The sequence below is a fragment of the Cervus canadensis genome, chromosome 15 (genome assembly GCF_019320065.1).
Source record: "Cervus canadensis isolate Bull #8, Minnesota chromosome 15, ASM1932006v1, whole genome shotgun sequence".
NCBI classification, from domain to species: Eukaryota; Metazoa; Chordata; class Mammalia; order Artiodactyla; family Cervidae; genus Cervus; species Cervus canadensis.
The window spans coordinates 15899723-15916096 of NC_057400.1; the positions used below are offsets into that span (position 1 = coordinate 15899723).

At 35.7% G+C, this 16374-nt stretch overlaps 1 protein-coding gene across 2 annotated transcripts in view; it reads left to right on the plus strand.

Moving 5' to 3' along the window:
* RAB3GAP1 (RAB3 GTPase activating protein catalytic subunit 1) overlaps positions 1-16374 on the plus strand; it is a 96383-nt gene that overhangs the window by 27326 nt on the left and 52683 nt on the right. For both annotated transcript variants that reach the window (XM_043487601.1, XM_043487602.1), the window contains exons 5-6: positions 1706-1784; positions 15020-15139. In XM_043487601.1, coding sequence (XP_043343536.1) covers positions 1706-1784; positions 15020-15139 — 199 coding nt within the window. The remainder of the gene's footprint in view (positions 1-1705; positions 1785-15019; positions 15140-16374) is intronic.

Below are 16374 nucleotides of genomic sequence, written 5' to 3' on the forward strand. Positions count from 1 at the left end.
TAGTCTTTTTTTTTTAAATAGTCTTTTTTTAATAGAATAATCTCATAATTTATTACTAACTTGAAATACAGTAATTTCTAATTCTGAGTTAATATTTTAATTTTATTAAATTTTGCATTTCCTATTGAAATAAAGTACCTGTTTTAGTACTTGGCCCCATGTTAGATGGTGTTTACAGTTGTTAATAGGTCACTATCCAAATCTTTGTTCTGAGATCTGCTAGTATAAAATAGTGAGTGAGCAAGGTATTAAAAAGTGTGAATTTTGAATCTGGTCAATATTCTTTTTCATTCACTCAGAAAATAACTATGCACAGTTAGTGTTCAATTTTTGATGGTCAAAACACATTATTATTTCTAAGTGTAGGCCTGAAATATTTTGTACCTTTTCTTACATAGGAATAAAATTATATTACCTTTTCTATTATATATATTATTTTCACAAAACAATTAGATAGCATCTGCATTTAGATTCATAGACTAGGATAGATAATTTGACCATGTATACACTTGGATAGGACAATTATACAACAAAATAAACCAGAATATGAGAATGTATACTTTAGGAATAAGGGAAAGAGGGAAATATACACAGCTGGTAGAAGCCTAATAATAGCCTAGCGATTTCTGGGTCCAACATTCTGCTGATTAATGGCGGAAACTGTTCAAGGTATATAAATCTTGGGTGTTGTTAATTTGTAGAGAAAACATACATCAGGGAAAAGCTATTGTAATAAGGAGGCTTAGAATCAGTGTTTCTGAGATAGAGGAGACTGGAATGATGAGAGATAATTAATGAATTTAAGATAGTTAAGGCATTGTTACTGCATATGTGTAAGTATTTGGCAGTTTTAATTTGGTTGTGATTGAAGCTGTAACTAATGGTAGAAGTTAGAAGCAAATCATCAGCCCAGTTAATTTGAAGATACACATTTAAAATTATATTATCAGAGGTCAGAAGATTTGAGTACTGATTATTTGAGTTGCTTATTGCTTTAGTTAAGTAGAGCATCAAGTCAGTATTCTCCTATTTATTCTTTTTACAGATTAACAAAATATAAATTTGCTAAGCAAGTATAGCTGTATAGCAAAAGGAAGTATTTTTATAAACATTTTTTTGTGCTTTGAACTTATGGTGTATTTTCAAGTATAAATAATGATCACTAATGTTAGTATCTTATTATGGATTGTAATGCAAGTACTTCCAGATATATGGGTTATAAAGGAGAAGCTGCTTAGTGGTTTTACAAGAATATTTAAGATGGCTAGAGATGAAAAAAAAGGTTAGCTATGGGAGGTGATATAGAATTGACAGACTCTATATATAAATTCTGAAGAAAAGTAAAGACGAGGGCATGCCAAGAAGAACAAAAAAACCAAGGCTTTCTAGTAAGGAATGAAGAATTGTTTGAGTAATGATTTAGAAGAATGGAAAATACTATAAACATGGGAATGATATATATATATATATATTTTTTAATAGACTGGCTTCTTTGTTTTTTTTTCTTTTTAAGAAAAGAGAGAGTGAGAGAGAGACATCGGTCTCCTTCCAAAGTTTAACTTTAGCCCTAGATGTAAATCCTGAAGCAATGGCAAAACTATATGGACTAGTAAGATGTGTTATAGAATGATGTCTTTAAATTATATGATGAAATACTGCCTTAGAATGAATGTACTTACTTGTTCATTATCAAATGTTTCCGTAGATGTTATTCCACAATCTATGCAAGACTTGCTGTGTATGAATAATGACTTTCCTCCCAGAGCACATTGCCTGGTAAGATGGTAAGTATACACTTTACACAGATAACTTTTAGAATGTATATCAGGGTGGCCCCCAGAATGCCTGCAAGATAGATGATTTGCTCGGAATTCACACAGGACTCAGCATGTATTGATAGTTGCTCTTAATGCTAGGATTTCTTACAGTGACAGAATGCAAAGCAAAATCAGCAAAGGGGAAAAGTGCCTGAGGCAAAGTTTGGAGGAAGGGCAAGTGTTTAAGAGTCCTTTCCTAATGGAGTCACACAGGGTATAGTGAATTCCCTTAGCAACAAGTTGTGACAGTACATACGAAATGTTGTCTATCAGAGAAACTTGTTAAAAGCTAACTTGTTAGAAGCTCAGCTGTCTCAGATTTTTAACTAGTGACATGTCACGGAGATACCGTCTGACTGTGACATAAGAAAATTTTAGACTCCTAGAAGGAAAGCAGGTAAACCTGCTGTTTAAACCACTTTGTTTGTACAATTTATGCACAATAAGTCTTTATCAATTAGGATAAATGATGTGACCTCTCCCCAAATCCAAGTAGCCAAACCCAAATACCAGCCAAAGGTCAGCCTTGTAAGTAGGCCTTTCTGAGGATAGCAGTCACAGGGCTGTTAACTCTTTTTTGCACAGTAGTCATGGTCTAGGTTGTACCTAACTATGATTCTGATGACTAGCATAGAACAATTAAGTAATAGAAAGCTTCATATGTGTTGTTGAAAATCGAATTGACATAAAATGTTGATCTCAGTTATGTTATAGCATCAAAACTCAATTGTGTCTTAGTATTAATTGTGGTATGTTAATTTAAAAGTATCACATTTAAAAAACCTTATAATCTCTCTGAAGTTCTTTTAATTTTTTTCATTTATTCACAGCATCTCTTTATTTTGGAGATGTTAGTGTTAAAACATTCTACCACCAAAATGGCCCAAGCATAAGTATATGGTCAAGAAAGAAGACCTAGTTAAAGGAAATTTGTATACTGGTTTTAATTTACTCTGTTGGCCTGAGTCAGTCTTTTGTTTTTTTTTTTTAATTAAAAAATTTCTAAGGAAGGGGAAGAATGATAATCTGTGTTTCATTCCATAGTAATTATTATATCAAGTAGATTATGTGACACATAAAAAAAGAAAATTATTTGCATATGCAATAAACTGGATAATGTTTCATAAATAGTCCCATTATTTATTAGTAGTACTATTTATTGTTGCTGTGCAGGTTTTTCTCTAGTTGCTGTGAGGAGAAGCTACTCTCTAGTTGCAGTGTGTGGACTTGTTACTGCCATGGCTTCTCTTATTGTGGGCCACAGACTCTAGGTCACGTGGGCTTCGGTAGCTGTGGCTGGCTGGCTCTAGAGCACAGTCTCAGTAGTGGTGGTACATGGGCTTGGTTGCTCCATGGCATGTGGGCTCTTCCTGGACCAGGGATTGAACCCCTGTCTCCTGCATTAGGCAAATTCTTTACCACTGAGCCACCAGGGAAGTCCCCATCCAGATTTTCTTATCTTTTAGAATATAAATACATAGATTTAATATGACAAAATACATCAGAAGGCAGCATGGTGTCATAGAGTTTGCATTTACATTCATTCATTCAGCATTAATTGATCTACTATTTGCCCAGGCAGTGAATTAGACAAACTGATGTTTAATTTCTAGCTTAGGGACCTATTACCTTAGCAACTTTGGGCAAAACTTAATTTCGCTGATTTGGTTTCTAAGTTGGTGAAGTCAAGATAATAAATAATACGTACCTTTGAGAGTATTTGTGAGGATTTAATAAGATAATAACACATTATGTATACATCAGCATTGCAATGCTGTTATATAATTTCTGTTCAGCTTTTTAATATTTCAAAAAAGTGTACTGACACATAGTCCATGGTTAAATATTCATTGAGTGAATTCATGAAATCTTTCTTTGTATTAGATTAATGAATCACTTGTTAGTGATTTGTTTATGTATTAATGAAAATCACTTGTTAGTAGTTTTTTAATGTTCCCATTTTTATAAAATTTTATTTTAGAAATTAACATACAGTAAGTTGGACTTTTTTTTTATGTTCACTGAACTTTAGCACATTTGTTATTCAGTTGCTAAGTTGTGTCCAATTCTTTGCCGGACTGCGGCACACCAGCCATCTGTCCTTCACTATCTCCCATAGTTTGGTCGAGCTCATGTCCATTGAGTCTGTGATGCAATCTAACCATCTCATCCTCTGCTGCCCCTTTCTCTTGCCTTCATTCTTACCCAGAATCAGGGTTTTTTCCAGTGAGTAGGCTCTTTGCATTAGGTAGCCAAAGTATTGGAACTTCAGCTTTAGTATCAGTCTCTCCAATGAATCTTTAGGGTTGATTTTCTTTAGGATTGACTGATTTGATCTCCTAACAATTGAAAGGATTCTTGAGAGTCTTCTCCAGCACCACAATTTGAAGGTATCAATTCTTCAGCTGTCAGCCTTCTCTATGGTCCAGTTCTCATATCCATACATGACTACTGGAAAAACCATAGCTTTGACTATACAGACCTTTGTTGGCAAGTGATGTCTCTGCTTTTTAATACATTGTCTAGATTTTTCATAGCTTTTCTTCCAAGCAGCAAGTATCTTTTAATTTTGTGGCTACATTCACTCTGCAGTGTTTTTGGAGCCCAAGGAAACAATCTGTCACCATTTCCACTTTTTTCACATCTGTTTGCCATGAGATGATGGGACTGGATGCCATAATCTTCGTTTTTTGAATATTGAGTTTTAAGGCAGCTTTTTCACTCTCCTCTTTTACCCTCAACAAGAGGCTCCTTATCTCCTCTTCGCTTTCTGCCATTAGAGTGAAAATAATGGTACCATGTACATTCCCTGGTGGCTCAGATGGTGAAGAATCTGCCTGTAATACAGGAAACCAGGTTCAATCCTTGGCTCAGGAAGACCCCTGGAGAAGGGAATGGCTACTCTAGTATTCTTGCCTGGAAAATTCCATGGACCGGGGAGCCTAAAGGGCTACAGTACATAGGGTTGCAAAAAGTCAGACATAACTGAGTGACTAATGTTTTCAGGTTTTTCTTTTTTCATGTGCATTTGTATACAAGTTTTTAAAAATATTTATTTATTTGGCTGTGTTGAGTCTTAGTTGCAGTACTTGGAATCTTTTTTTTTTTTTTTCGCACTTTACAGTGTATAGGCTCCAGAGTGTGTGGTCCTGGAAGCATATGAGATCTTAGTTCCCCAACCAGGAATTGAACCAATGTCCCCTGCATTGCAGGGTGGATTCTTAATTACTGGACCACCAGGGAAGTCCCGTATAGTTTTTAAATTGCTACCACCGAGTATAGGATAGTTCTATAACCTCCCCCAAACTCCTCTTCTCCATTCTAATATTTGGCAGTCACTAGCAAAGAGTCGGACATGACTGAGTGACTGAACTGAACATGTTCTTAGGCACTGTAAGCTTTGACCTTCCAGGAGTTTCATAGAGATGGAATCAAATAGTAACCATATGAGACTGTCTTCTTTCACTCACCATAATACTTTTGAGATCATTTGAAGTAATTTTGTATCAATGGTTTGTTCCTTTCTATTAGTAGTATTCTACTGTAGGGATAGTTTGTTTACTCTTTCCCCTGTTGATGGATAATAGATCTATTTCTTGGACGTTTATGAGTAGAGCTGCTGTAAATATTTTTGTGTAGATCTTTTATATGAAAATATATTTTTAGATTACTTGGGTAAGTGCCTAGGGTGTGATTAAGTCACATGGAAGCCCAGTCACATGCTAAGTGTATATTTAACTTTATATGAAACAGCTAAACTGATTTCCAAAGTGATGTACCATTTTGCATTCCCACTAACAACATATGAGAGTTTCAGTTGCTCTGTATCCACAGTAGCACTTGGTGTCAGTTTTTTTAGTTTTAGCTATTTTTTGGAGAAGGCAATGGCACCCCACTCCAGTACTCTTGCCTGGAAAATCCCATGGGCGGAGGAGCCTGGTGGGCTGCAGTCCATGGGGCCGCGAAGAGTCAGACACGACTGAGCGACTTCACTCTCAAGTTTCACTTTCCTGCGTTGGAGAAGGAAATGGCAAGCAACTCCAGTGTTCTTGCCTAGAGAATTCCAGGGACGACGGAGCCTGGTGGGCTGCCGTCTATGGGGTCGCACAGAGTCAGACACGACTGAAGTGACTTAGCAGCAGCATTCTAACAGATGTGTTGTTAGAATGAGAATATCTCATCCTAATTTTAATTTTAAATATCTTTCATGTGTTTATTTGCCATGAATATACTCTATGGTGAAATGTCTGCAAGTCTTTTGCCCACTTTTTAATTGAGTTGTTTTCTTATTGTTGTGTTTTGAGAGTTTTTTAATATATTCTAAATACAAATATTTTCTCAAGACTGTAATTTATCTTTTCATTCTCTTATTAGTGTCTTTTCCAGAATAAAGTTTTAAAAATTTGATGCAGTTTGGTTTATCAACTTTTTACATTATGAATTATGCTTTTGGTGCCATGTCTGAGAACACTTGCTTGAGGTCAGAAAGCTTTCTCCTAATTAAAATATATATATATATATATATATATATGTGTGTGTGTGTATATAAACTTTAAAAAATTTGTGGTTTATTTTAGGTTTATAGAAAAGTTATAGAGATAGTTACAGACTCTTCCAGGATACCCTTCTCTCAGTTTTCCCTGTTGTTAGTTTGTATTACCATACGTGTGTGAGAACTGAAAAGCCAATGTTGGGACGTTAGTTAAAACTTGGCACATTGTCGTTCTTCAGTCTCTAAGTCATGTCTGACTCTCTGCGGCTCCATGGACTACAGCACGCCAGGTACGTTAGTCAGATTTTGTTTAGCTAGTTTTTCCACTAACATCCATTTTCTCTTCAAAGATCTAGTCTGGGATACTGCATTGTATTTAGTTATCTTGTCACCTTAGATTGTTCAGTCTACATTCCTGTGAAAATTTCTTAGTCTTTCCTCATTTTTGATCACTTGGAGCTTTGAGGGATACTAGTCAGGAATTTTGTAGAATGTCATTCAGTTTGAGAGATTTAAAAATTAAAAAAAAAATTTTTTTTCCGAAACTTTTTATTTTGTATTGGGGTATAGCCAATTAACAATGATGTGGTAGTTTGAGGAAAATGGCAAAGGAGCTCAATTTTAACATGTATCCGTTAAAATATTTTTTGAAGTAAAAAAAACTGTATGGTTACATTTGGGTTATGACTTTGGAAAGAAGATCATAAAGGTGAAGTGCCTGTATTGTATATCAGAAGGTCATATTAGCATCATGATTTAGTCACTAGTGACATTAACTTTGATTACATGGTCAATTTTTTGTTTTATTCTAAAAGTTTTACATTTTATATTTAGAGCTTTTATCCATTTCAAGTTGATTTTTGTATAATATTCTTTTCTTGCCTGTGGATGTTTAGTTGTCCCAACAGCATTTGTTGAAGAGTTTCCTTCATAGACTTACTTATTCAACTTTATCAAAGATCACGGGCCACCAGGTGGGATGCATGAGACAAGTGCTCCGGCCTGGTGCACTGGGAAGACCCAGAGGAATCGGGTGGAGAGGGAGGTGGGAGGGGGGATCGGGATTGGGAATACATGTAAATCCATGGCTGATTCATATCAATGTATGACAAAACCCACTGAAAAAAAAAAAAAAAAAAAAAAAAAAAAAAAAAAAATTAAAAAAAAAAAAAAGAAAAGCAAACAAGGGAATAAATGTTGAAAAATAATAATAATAAAACTAAAAAATAAATAAAATAAATATTAATAATAAAAAAAAAAAAGATCACGGGCCACATTTTTGTGGGTTTATTTCTGGATGCTCTTGGTTTTATAAGTGTTTACATTAAATAGTCCCTTTCCTTTTCCTTTTTAAAATTTTTTTTCAAATTTGTTTTGGCTATTCTAGCTCCTTTGCTTTTCTGTTTACATTTTAGGATTGGTATATATCTACAAAAAGTCTCATTGGGATTTTGATTGGAATTGCCTAGAGTCTGTAGATTATTTTGGTGGAGAATTGATATGTTTATATGCTGGGTCTTCCACTTTATGGTCACAATTGGTCTCCAGTTATTTAGGTCTTCTTTGATTTCAGCATATGGATCCTGTATATTTTTTATTAGGTGTATATCTAATTATTGTTTGTTTAAAATGAGCTATTGTAATGGTATTGTTTACAATTTTTTCATATCCAGTGCTTTGTTGTTAGTATGTAGGAATGTGACTAATTTTTGTGCCTTGAGGTCATATCCTGTGACCTTACTAAATTCAGTTATTAGCTCTAGGAAGAGTTTTGTGGTGTCTTTTGAATTTTCTTTGTAAGTAGTCATATGAATAGGCATAGTTTTACTTCTTCTTTTCCAATATATGGTTCTGTTTTTTCCCTTGCCTTTTTAAACTGGCTAAGGCTCCAGTAAAATAGTGAATGTGAATGGTGAGAGTGGACATCTTTGTTTTGCTCCTAATCTTGTTTAGTCTTTTAGCATGAAATTTGACATCAAGTATAGTTTCTTCATTGATACTCTTTACTAGGTTGGGAAAGTTCTGTTCTTAGTTTGCTGGGAGCTTTTATATGAATGGATGTTGAATTTTGTGAAATGTGTTTTCTACTTAAATTGATGTGATCTTTTGTTTCTACGTGGGTTGATTTTCTAGATAGCTAATTAGCTTCACACTGCCAGGATGAACTCAACTTCTACTTTTTTGTGGTTTAACTTGCATTGATTTGCATGATTTTTACTTCTATAGCTGGATTTGATATGCTAATATTTTGTTAAGGATTTTAGTAGTAGTAGTAGTCAAACTCAGTCATGTCCGACTCTTTGTGACCCCCATGGACTGTAGCCTGCTAGGCTTCTCTGTCCATAGAATTCTCCAGCAAGAATATGAGAGTGGGTTGCCATTTCTTACTTCAGGGGATCTTCCCAACCCAGGGATTGAATCTGGGTCTCTTGCATTGCAGGCAGATTCTTTACCATGAACCACCAGGTAAGCCCCTGTTGAGGATTTTGGTGTCTGTGTTAATGAGAAATATTGGCCTACAGTTTCCTTACATTTTGGTTTTGATATCAGAGAAACACTGGCCTCATAACATCAGTTGGGAAGTAGTTTGTTCTCTTCTGTTTTTTGAAAGAGATTGTGTAAAATTGATGTTGCTTTCTTTAAATGTTTGGTAGAATTTGTCATGGAAACCACCTGGGCCTGGAGTTTTACTGAGGTGACAGTCCCTTCTAAGATCCAGGCTTTAAGCAAAAGTCTTCAGTCCACTTCCTTGTCTCATGTACACCCATATCCCTGAGGGGCCATTCAAGATGTTGCAACCTCTGTACTGATTTGGATTGACAGAAGCCCGTGCACAGACAATACTTGATTAAATATAAAGGATACAGAAGGAAATTGATGTGTTCCTAGGTTACCTGGTAGAGAGATTCGGAACAACATCAGAAAAAATATGCAGCTTCTTACTCTTAGTGCCTCATAAGCTGGGGATGGTAATATCTGAATGACATCATACTTGCGGAAGCATAGTTTCCAAACCTAGACTTACTTATATTTATGAGACTAGGGCATTCTTGGACATAGCCTAACCTGTATACATACCAAAGACCACTTCTGCTCTGCTAGTTTATACTTTCTTATCTCAGAGTGGTGTAATTCACATTGTCATTGCTAGGCTAACGATGTGGTAGTCTCAGCCATAAACAGACTTTTCTTCCGTCATTCTCAGTCTCTGTAGTCTATCAAAGCATGGTCATTTTGCTCTGTAAGTCCTACCAATAGGCTTTTAGCATCTAAATGGCTTATCCTGTAAGATCCTGATCCCTAGCCACTAGCTGTTTTGGTGTCTACCCAGAGTTGATAACCCCCTGATTTTCTTCAGTCACCTTTACATGCTTACTTCTGCCTTTAAGTTCCCTCTTTGTTTTTGTGACTCAGGAATCTCCTTTTTATTATCTCAAGTTCAGCTATGTATTTCAAAAACATTATCGTATCTTACCAGGTGTTCTGGGGTGGAAGGGGACCTACGTCATATCAATCTGCTGTATCACTTCCATTTTTTTAATTTGATTTTTCTTAAAGATTAGAAAGGCAACAACCAAACTTTTGAGAACTATTTGAAAATTAGGTATATTAAAACTATGTGTTTTCTTTTATTCAACAAACATTCTTTTAAAACATTTACTGTGAGTCAGATACTGGGCTATCAAGGATAAAATGTGGTCCTTGTCTCAGATAGCTTTCGGATTAGAAGGGGGTTCAGAGATACGGGAACAGATGGCAGCACTGCTAAATGCTTTTATGGGGGGCAGCACAGAGCTTGAGGCAAACTCATAGGAGATACTGCCTTTCCAGACAGATCAAGTCAGGAAAATGTTTCCAGGAGAGGTGATACCTCACCTGAATCCTGCAAGGCAAGTGAGAATAAGCCAGGTGAGTTTAGATAAAAAGATATTCAAGGCAGAAGAAGAGCGTTAGTAGAGGTGATGATGCCTAATTGAACTTGAAGCCTGCAAATAGTTTGGGAAGCCTTGGGGTAAGCTGAGGGTTGAGAATGGCAAAAGATGAGATGGTGTCTGTGTATTTGGAGTCTAATGTGAAGGCATCTTAACAAGATTTCATAATGTTCTCATATTTTTTAAATAGAATTTTGAAATTATAATTGTTAAAAATTCTTACTTTCAGGAATACAAATTAATCATGAAGCTTCTTAGCAACTGAAGAATAACATACACATAAGTTTTTCTAAGTTGAACTAAAGACCCTGATGCTGGGAAAAATTGAGGGCAGGAGGAGAAGGGGATGACAGAGGATGAGATGGTTGGATAGCATCACCGACTCAATGGACATGGGTTTGGGTGGACTCCGGGAGTTGGTGATGGACAGGGAGGCCTGGTGTGCTGCAGTTCATGGGGTCGCAAAGAGTGGGACACAATTGAGTGATTGAACTGAACTGAAAGTTTATAAAGCAGACCCTCAAAATTTGAAGTATAATGCAGAATATTTATACTATACATAGACAATGAGTAAAGATTGTCAGAATGAGAAAAACTTAATATATGATTAATCAAACTTTAAAAAATAGAACATTTATGTCAAATGCTGAGTTTTGATGGTTCAAGTTTATCAATCTCTTTCTATTTTGTTATCTCCTAGTTTCAGTTTTTATATCAAGCATCTGCCAGGTTAGCATTAACCCTGTTTAACTTTTTAAAAAATATTTTGTAAAACTAGTCTTAAAAGTATGTGGACATGACATTAATGAATCTGGATGTGGGTTCGTGCAGCAAAGCCAATTTACTGATAATGGGTTGTGGTGAAGGAAAGTACAGTGTTATTTCAGGGCACCAAACAAGGAGAATGGGAAATGCATGGTCAAAAGACCTAGCTTCATGATAGCTTTCGGGGAAGGGTTTTCAAGGGCATTGTGAGGGAGTGGGCCGCATGGTCCGTGATCAGCTTGTGCTCAGCTCTTGGGTTGGTTGGCATCAAGGTAAAGTTTTACACATCATCAGTTTTCTGGCACCAATCAGTTTGGGGACTTCATGCTTGCAGTCAGCAGTTTTCATCTGGTGGGGTCTGGTTTCTATAAAAACAACTTAGGAATGTGGGTCAGACCTTTATATTTTTCAAGGAACTGGGAGTTTGATGACTCTATTATGTGGTTGATTTATAATCTAAATTGTTATGTTTCCCAACCTAACATCTTTTCTTGGTTTCTACACGTTCACATATCCTGATAATTAATGCTCAAGCCAGCCTTCGGAGACCCAGGGGGTCTAGGAGATGAAAATAAAAGCCTCTTTCTTCAAAAGACAGGGACACAGGCACTTGCTTACTGTTTCATGATCAAGTTTTATATCTAGGCAAGGTTGTGGTTTAGTCACCAAGTCGTGTCCGACTCTTGTGACCCCATAGACTCTAGCCTGCCAGGCTCCTCTGTCCATGGGATTCTCCAGGCAGGAATACTGGAGTGGGTTGCCATTTCCTTCTCTAGGGGGTCTTTCCTACCCAGGAATTGAACCTGGGTCTCCTGCATTGCAGGCAGATTCTTTACCAACTGAGCTATAAGGGAATCTTAATGATGTGACTTGTTGGCTGCTTCTCTCTGCCTCCTTTTATTTTATTTTTTTCTATTTATTTTTATTAGTTGGAGGCTAATTACTTTACAATATTGTAGTGGTTTTTACCATACATTGACATGAATCAGCCATGGATTTACATGTGTTCCCCATCCTGAACCCCCCTCCTACCTCCCTCCCTCTCTGGCTCCTTTTATACCTATCCTTTAAATACCTTCTAATGGCTAATCCTGAAACCCTTATTATAAATTTAGTCCATTGATTAATTGCTATTTATTTTAAAAAAATAGTCATAGAAATGACACAAACATTAATCTTAGCAGACATTTATGTCCAAATGTAAATTTATGAGCTCTTTTGTGAGCAGAGGGTATGGTAGGTAGGCTCATAAGTCCTGTTAATATTCGTCTGCATACATAGTTACAGAATTTTCTTCTGGGATGAGAACTTTTAAGGTGTTTAAGATTTATTCTGTTAGCAACTTTCAGATGCACAGTACAGTATTCTTAACTATAGTCACCATGCTGTACATTACATCCCCATAATCTACTTCCTTTATAACTGGAGATTTGTATCTTTTGCTCTCTCCACCATTTCCACCACCTGTTTCACACACCACCTCTGGCAGCCACCAATCTGTTGTCTGTATCTAGGAGCTTGGTGCGTTGTGTTTGTTTGTTTTTATTGCATATGTAAGTGAGATCCTGTGTTATTTCGTTTTTCTCTGTCTGACCTGTTTCACTTGGCACAATGTCCTCACATCCGTGCACGTTGTTGCCCATGGTAAGGTTTCAGTTTTTTCCATGACAGAATAATAATCTGTTGTGTGTATGCATGCGTGCTTAGTCGCTTCAGTCGTGTCTGACTCTGTGACCCTGTAGCCCACCACGCTCCTCTGTCCTGCATATACATACACCACATTTTCTTCATTCATTCACCCATTAATGGATACTTAAGTTGTTTCTATATCTTGGTTTTTCTAAGTGATGCTAAAGTGTTGATGGGGGCACATAACTTTTTGAATTAGTGTTTTCATTTTCTTTGGATAAATACCCAGAAATAGAATTTCTGGGTCATAAGGTAGTTCCATTTTAAATTTTTTGGAGACACTTTTATACTGTTTTTCCTACTGGCTGCACCAGTTTATATCCCCACCAACAGTGTTTGAGGGTTCCCTTTTTTTTTTTTCCTGTGTTCTTGCTAATAGTTTTTCTTTTCTTTTTGATGATAATCACTCTAAAAAATATAAGGTTATATGTTGTTGTTTTGATTTGTATTTCCCTTATGATTAGTGATGTTTAGCATCTTTTCATGTAGCTGTTGATCACCTGTATGCATTGATCTTTTAAAGATAATAGTGATAGGGAAAATACATTTGAAATCAAAGAAGAGAGCATATTTAACAGAGGTAATGGAGTGTTATTTGAGATAAATATTCAAAAAAAAAAAAAAAAAGAATCTATTGATGTTCCACGATGACAGAGTAGGGAAAACATTCCAGGTAGTGGAAACAAAGACAATGAGGATTGAATTTTATTGCAGATAAATAGGAAGCAGTTCTCTTTGGCTTATTTCTTGTGAACAGAAGTATACACTGGCACAATTTTATGTGTATGGAGGGGGTAGTTTGGCAACAGCTATCAATGTTAAAGATGTTCAAGATGTTCTTTTATCCAGCACCTTCTAAGAATTTGTCCCACAATTATACCCTGTAGAAATTGTTGCAGTATTGTTGCAGTAGCATGAAACTGGAAACAAAGTACTGACCAGTAGGGGAGATGAGCCTTTGAAAAGAAGGTACAGAAAGTGTATTAATCGAATCTTTTTTGAGGATAGGATGGGTCAGTGAACAGATGGAACAGTTCTGGAAGAATGACCAAGAACTGTTGACAGCGGTTTCACTCTAGTTCCTGGGGATACCGAGGCAAATAAGTGCTTTTGTTTTCTTTCTTCCAAGCATATTAAGAAAAGAAAGAAAAAAACTGTATGTAAATAGATTTAGAGCCTAAAATTCACAGTCCTGGGTTCTTTGCAGTATATGATGCTACTTCTACATAACTAATTTTGATTTCAGGGGTAGGAGGGTAGAGGAGAGGTGAGAAGATGAAATGAACTTTTGTCATCTAAACAATAAACAGATTATAGTTGGATTTTAAAAAAAATTTAAATCTTTTTTGCTGCTGTTTTGGGGAATTTCTTGAGACTGTTCATAGAAGTATTCATAACTTTGTGTAGAGTTAAAATAGGCAAATGAATAATGCCTTTTATAAATTTATATTAAAAATATTGTTAAATAAAAACACAATGGGGAGTGAATAGGACAGGAATTTTCAGGAGGCAAGATTACCAGTTTGACCTTAATGTTTTTATAAATTTTGGCTGCAGATTTGTGGTTTTTAATGGACTTGTCAACTAAATGAGACGTTTCCATTATTGTAAGATACCATAGCAAGAGTAAGCCATTTTCTGATAATTTTGTGATTCCTATCTAATATGTATTACTGAGTGAAAGAATATAATAATTCTTTAATTATGATACTAGAGTAAATCTGGAGAATTAAATGGCAACCCACTCCAATATTCTTACCTGGGAAATCCCATGGACAGAGGAGCCATTGGGCTACAGTCCATGGGGTTGCCAAAAAAAAAAAAAGACAGACACAACTTAGCAACTAACCAACAAGAGTAAATCATGTTCTTACTTGGACAGCACAAGTATGACTAATAGTTATTTTCTTGACATTTAGGGAATCTATTAAACTTTATCTCTCCACATTAGTGGACTTGATGTTATCAGCTAATTAATGCAAGAAGTCAGTGCTGGCTTTCACGTTTTATTTATGAAACCTAACTTTTAGAACAAAACTGGTTACTTAATTTTTTTTTCTTTGTAATTTCAGCAAATCGCTGCTAATTTGTAAAAAATGGAGAGAAAATATTAGATGAATGATGGGAATTTTGTGCCAAATGAAGGAAATTCAGGTTGTTATAGGTTCAGTTGCCATTTAAGAAGGAAAGAAAGAAAGACCTGTGGTTCAAACCTAACTTTCTTTAAGGGAAATATTTTTCATGTTTCCCAAATAACAGATTTTTGTGTTCTGACATTCATGCCTGTTTAATGGCAGTGATTCTTTTTCTTTTTTTTTTTTAAGGTATGGACTCCGGGAGTTTGTGGTGATAGCACCTGCTGCAAACAGTGATGCTGTCCTCAGTGAGTCTAAGTGCAATCTTCTTCTCAGCTCTGTGTCTATTGCTCTGGGAAACACTGGCTGGTAGGTGGACATTTCAAAACACCAAGACATGAGTTTTAAGAACTATTTTAAATTAAAATTTATGAAGGAAACTGCTTACTAAATATTAGGTTTTTGATTAATATAGGATTAGTGTTTATACATTATTATATTGGAATATGATATGTAAGGACCAACACAACAAAGTCTTTAGAGAAAGTATATCCAAAGGGAAACTTACTGAAATATTACATGAATATTTAAAATGAATAAATTGTACTGTTTTTGTATTTTGCTTCCAAATGTTTAAGCTATTTAAATTTTGATGCAAAATCAGAACATGGAAGCAACCTAGATATCCATCAAGAGATGAATGAATAAAGAAGTTGTGATACCTATACGCAGTGGAATATTACTCAGCCATGAAAATGAATGAATTTGAGTCAGTTCTAATGAGGTAGATGAACCTAGAGCCTGTCCTACAGAGTGAAGTAAGTCAGAAAGAGAAGAACAAATAAGTATCATACATTAACATACACATGGAATCTAGAAAGATGGTACTGGTGAATCTATTTGTGGGGCAGCAGTGGGGATGCAGACAGAGAGAACAGACTTGTGGACACAATGAGAGAGAAGGTGGGACCATTGGGAGAGTAGCACTGAAGCATGTACCACATGTCAGATAGACAGCCAGTGGGGATTTGTTGTGTGACTGACTCAGGGAGCTCAACCCAGGCGCTGTAACAGCCTAGAGGGGTGGGATGAAGTGGGAGGTGGGAGGGGAGGGACATGTGTATACCTATGGCTGATTCATGTTGATGTATAGCAGAAACCAACACAACACTGTAAAGCAGTTATCCTCCAATTAAAAATAATTTTAAAAATACCAAAAAAAAAAGAATCTAATTTTAAAACTTGAGCCTCAACTAGGACTATGCATTCAGGTAACTTGAATTTTTTGTTTCAAATGACTGAAAGTGCTAAAAGTATTGATTTTTGAAGTTAAGATAGATTTTAGTGAGTAGGCTAATTTGCAGATATGGAAATCTTTGAATAAGGAGGAACAACTATATCTTCAAATGATTAAGTAAAATATAATTCATCATTAATGTGGGTTTAATTTGTATTGTTTAATACCTGTGAATCAAGTTTAATATGACCTTGAAAATCCTAGTATGGTAGGATCACTTTTAGTCAAGAAAATTTTTATTCTGCTTTTTTTTATGATTTTTCAGCCATTTAAAAATAATTTTCTGACTCTATGGTGCCACTTGATA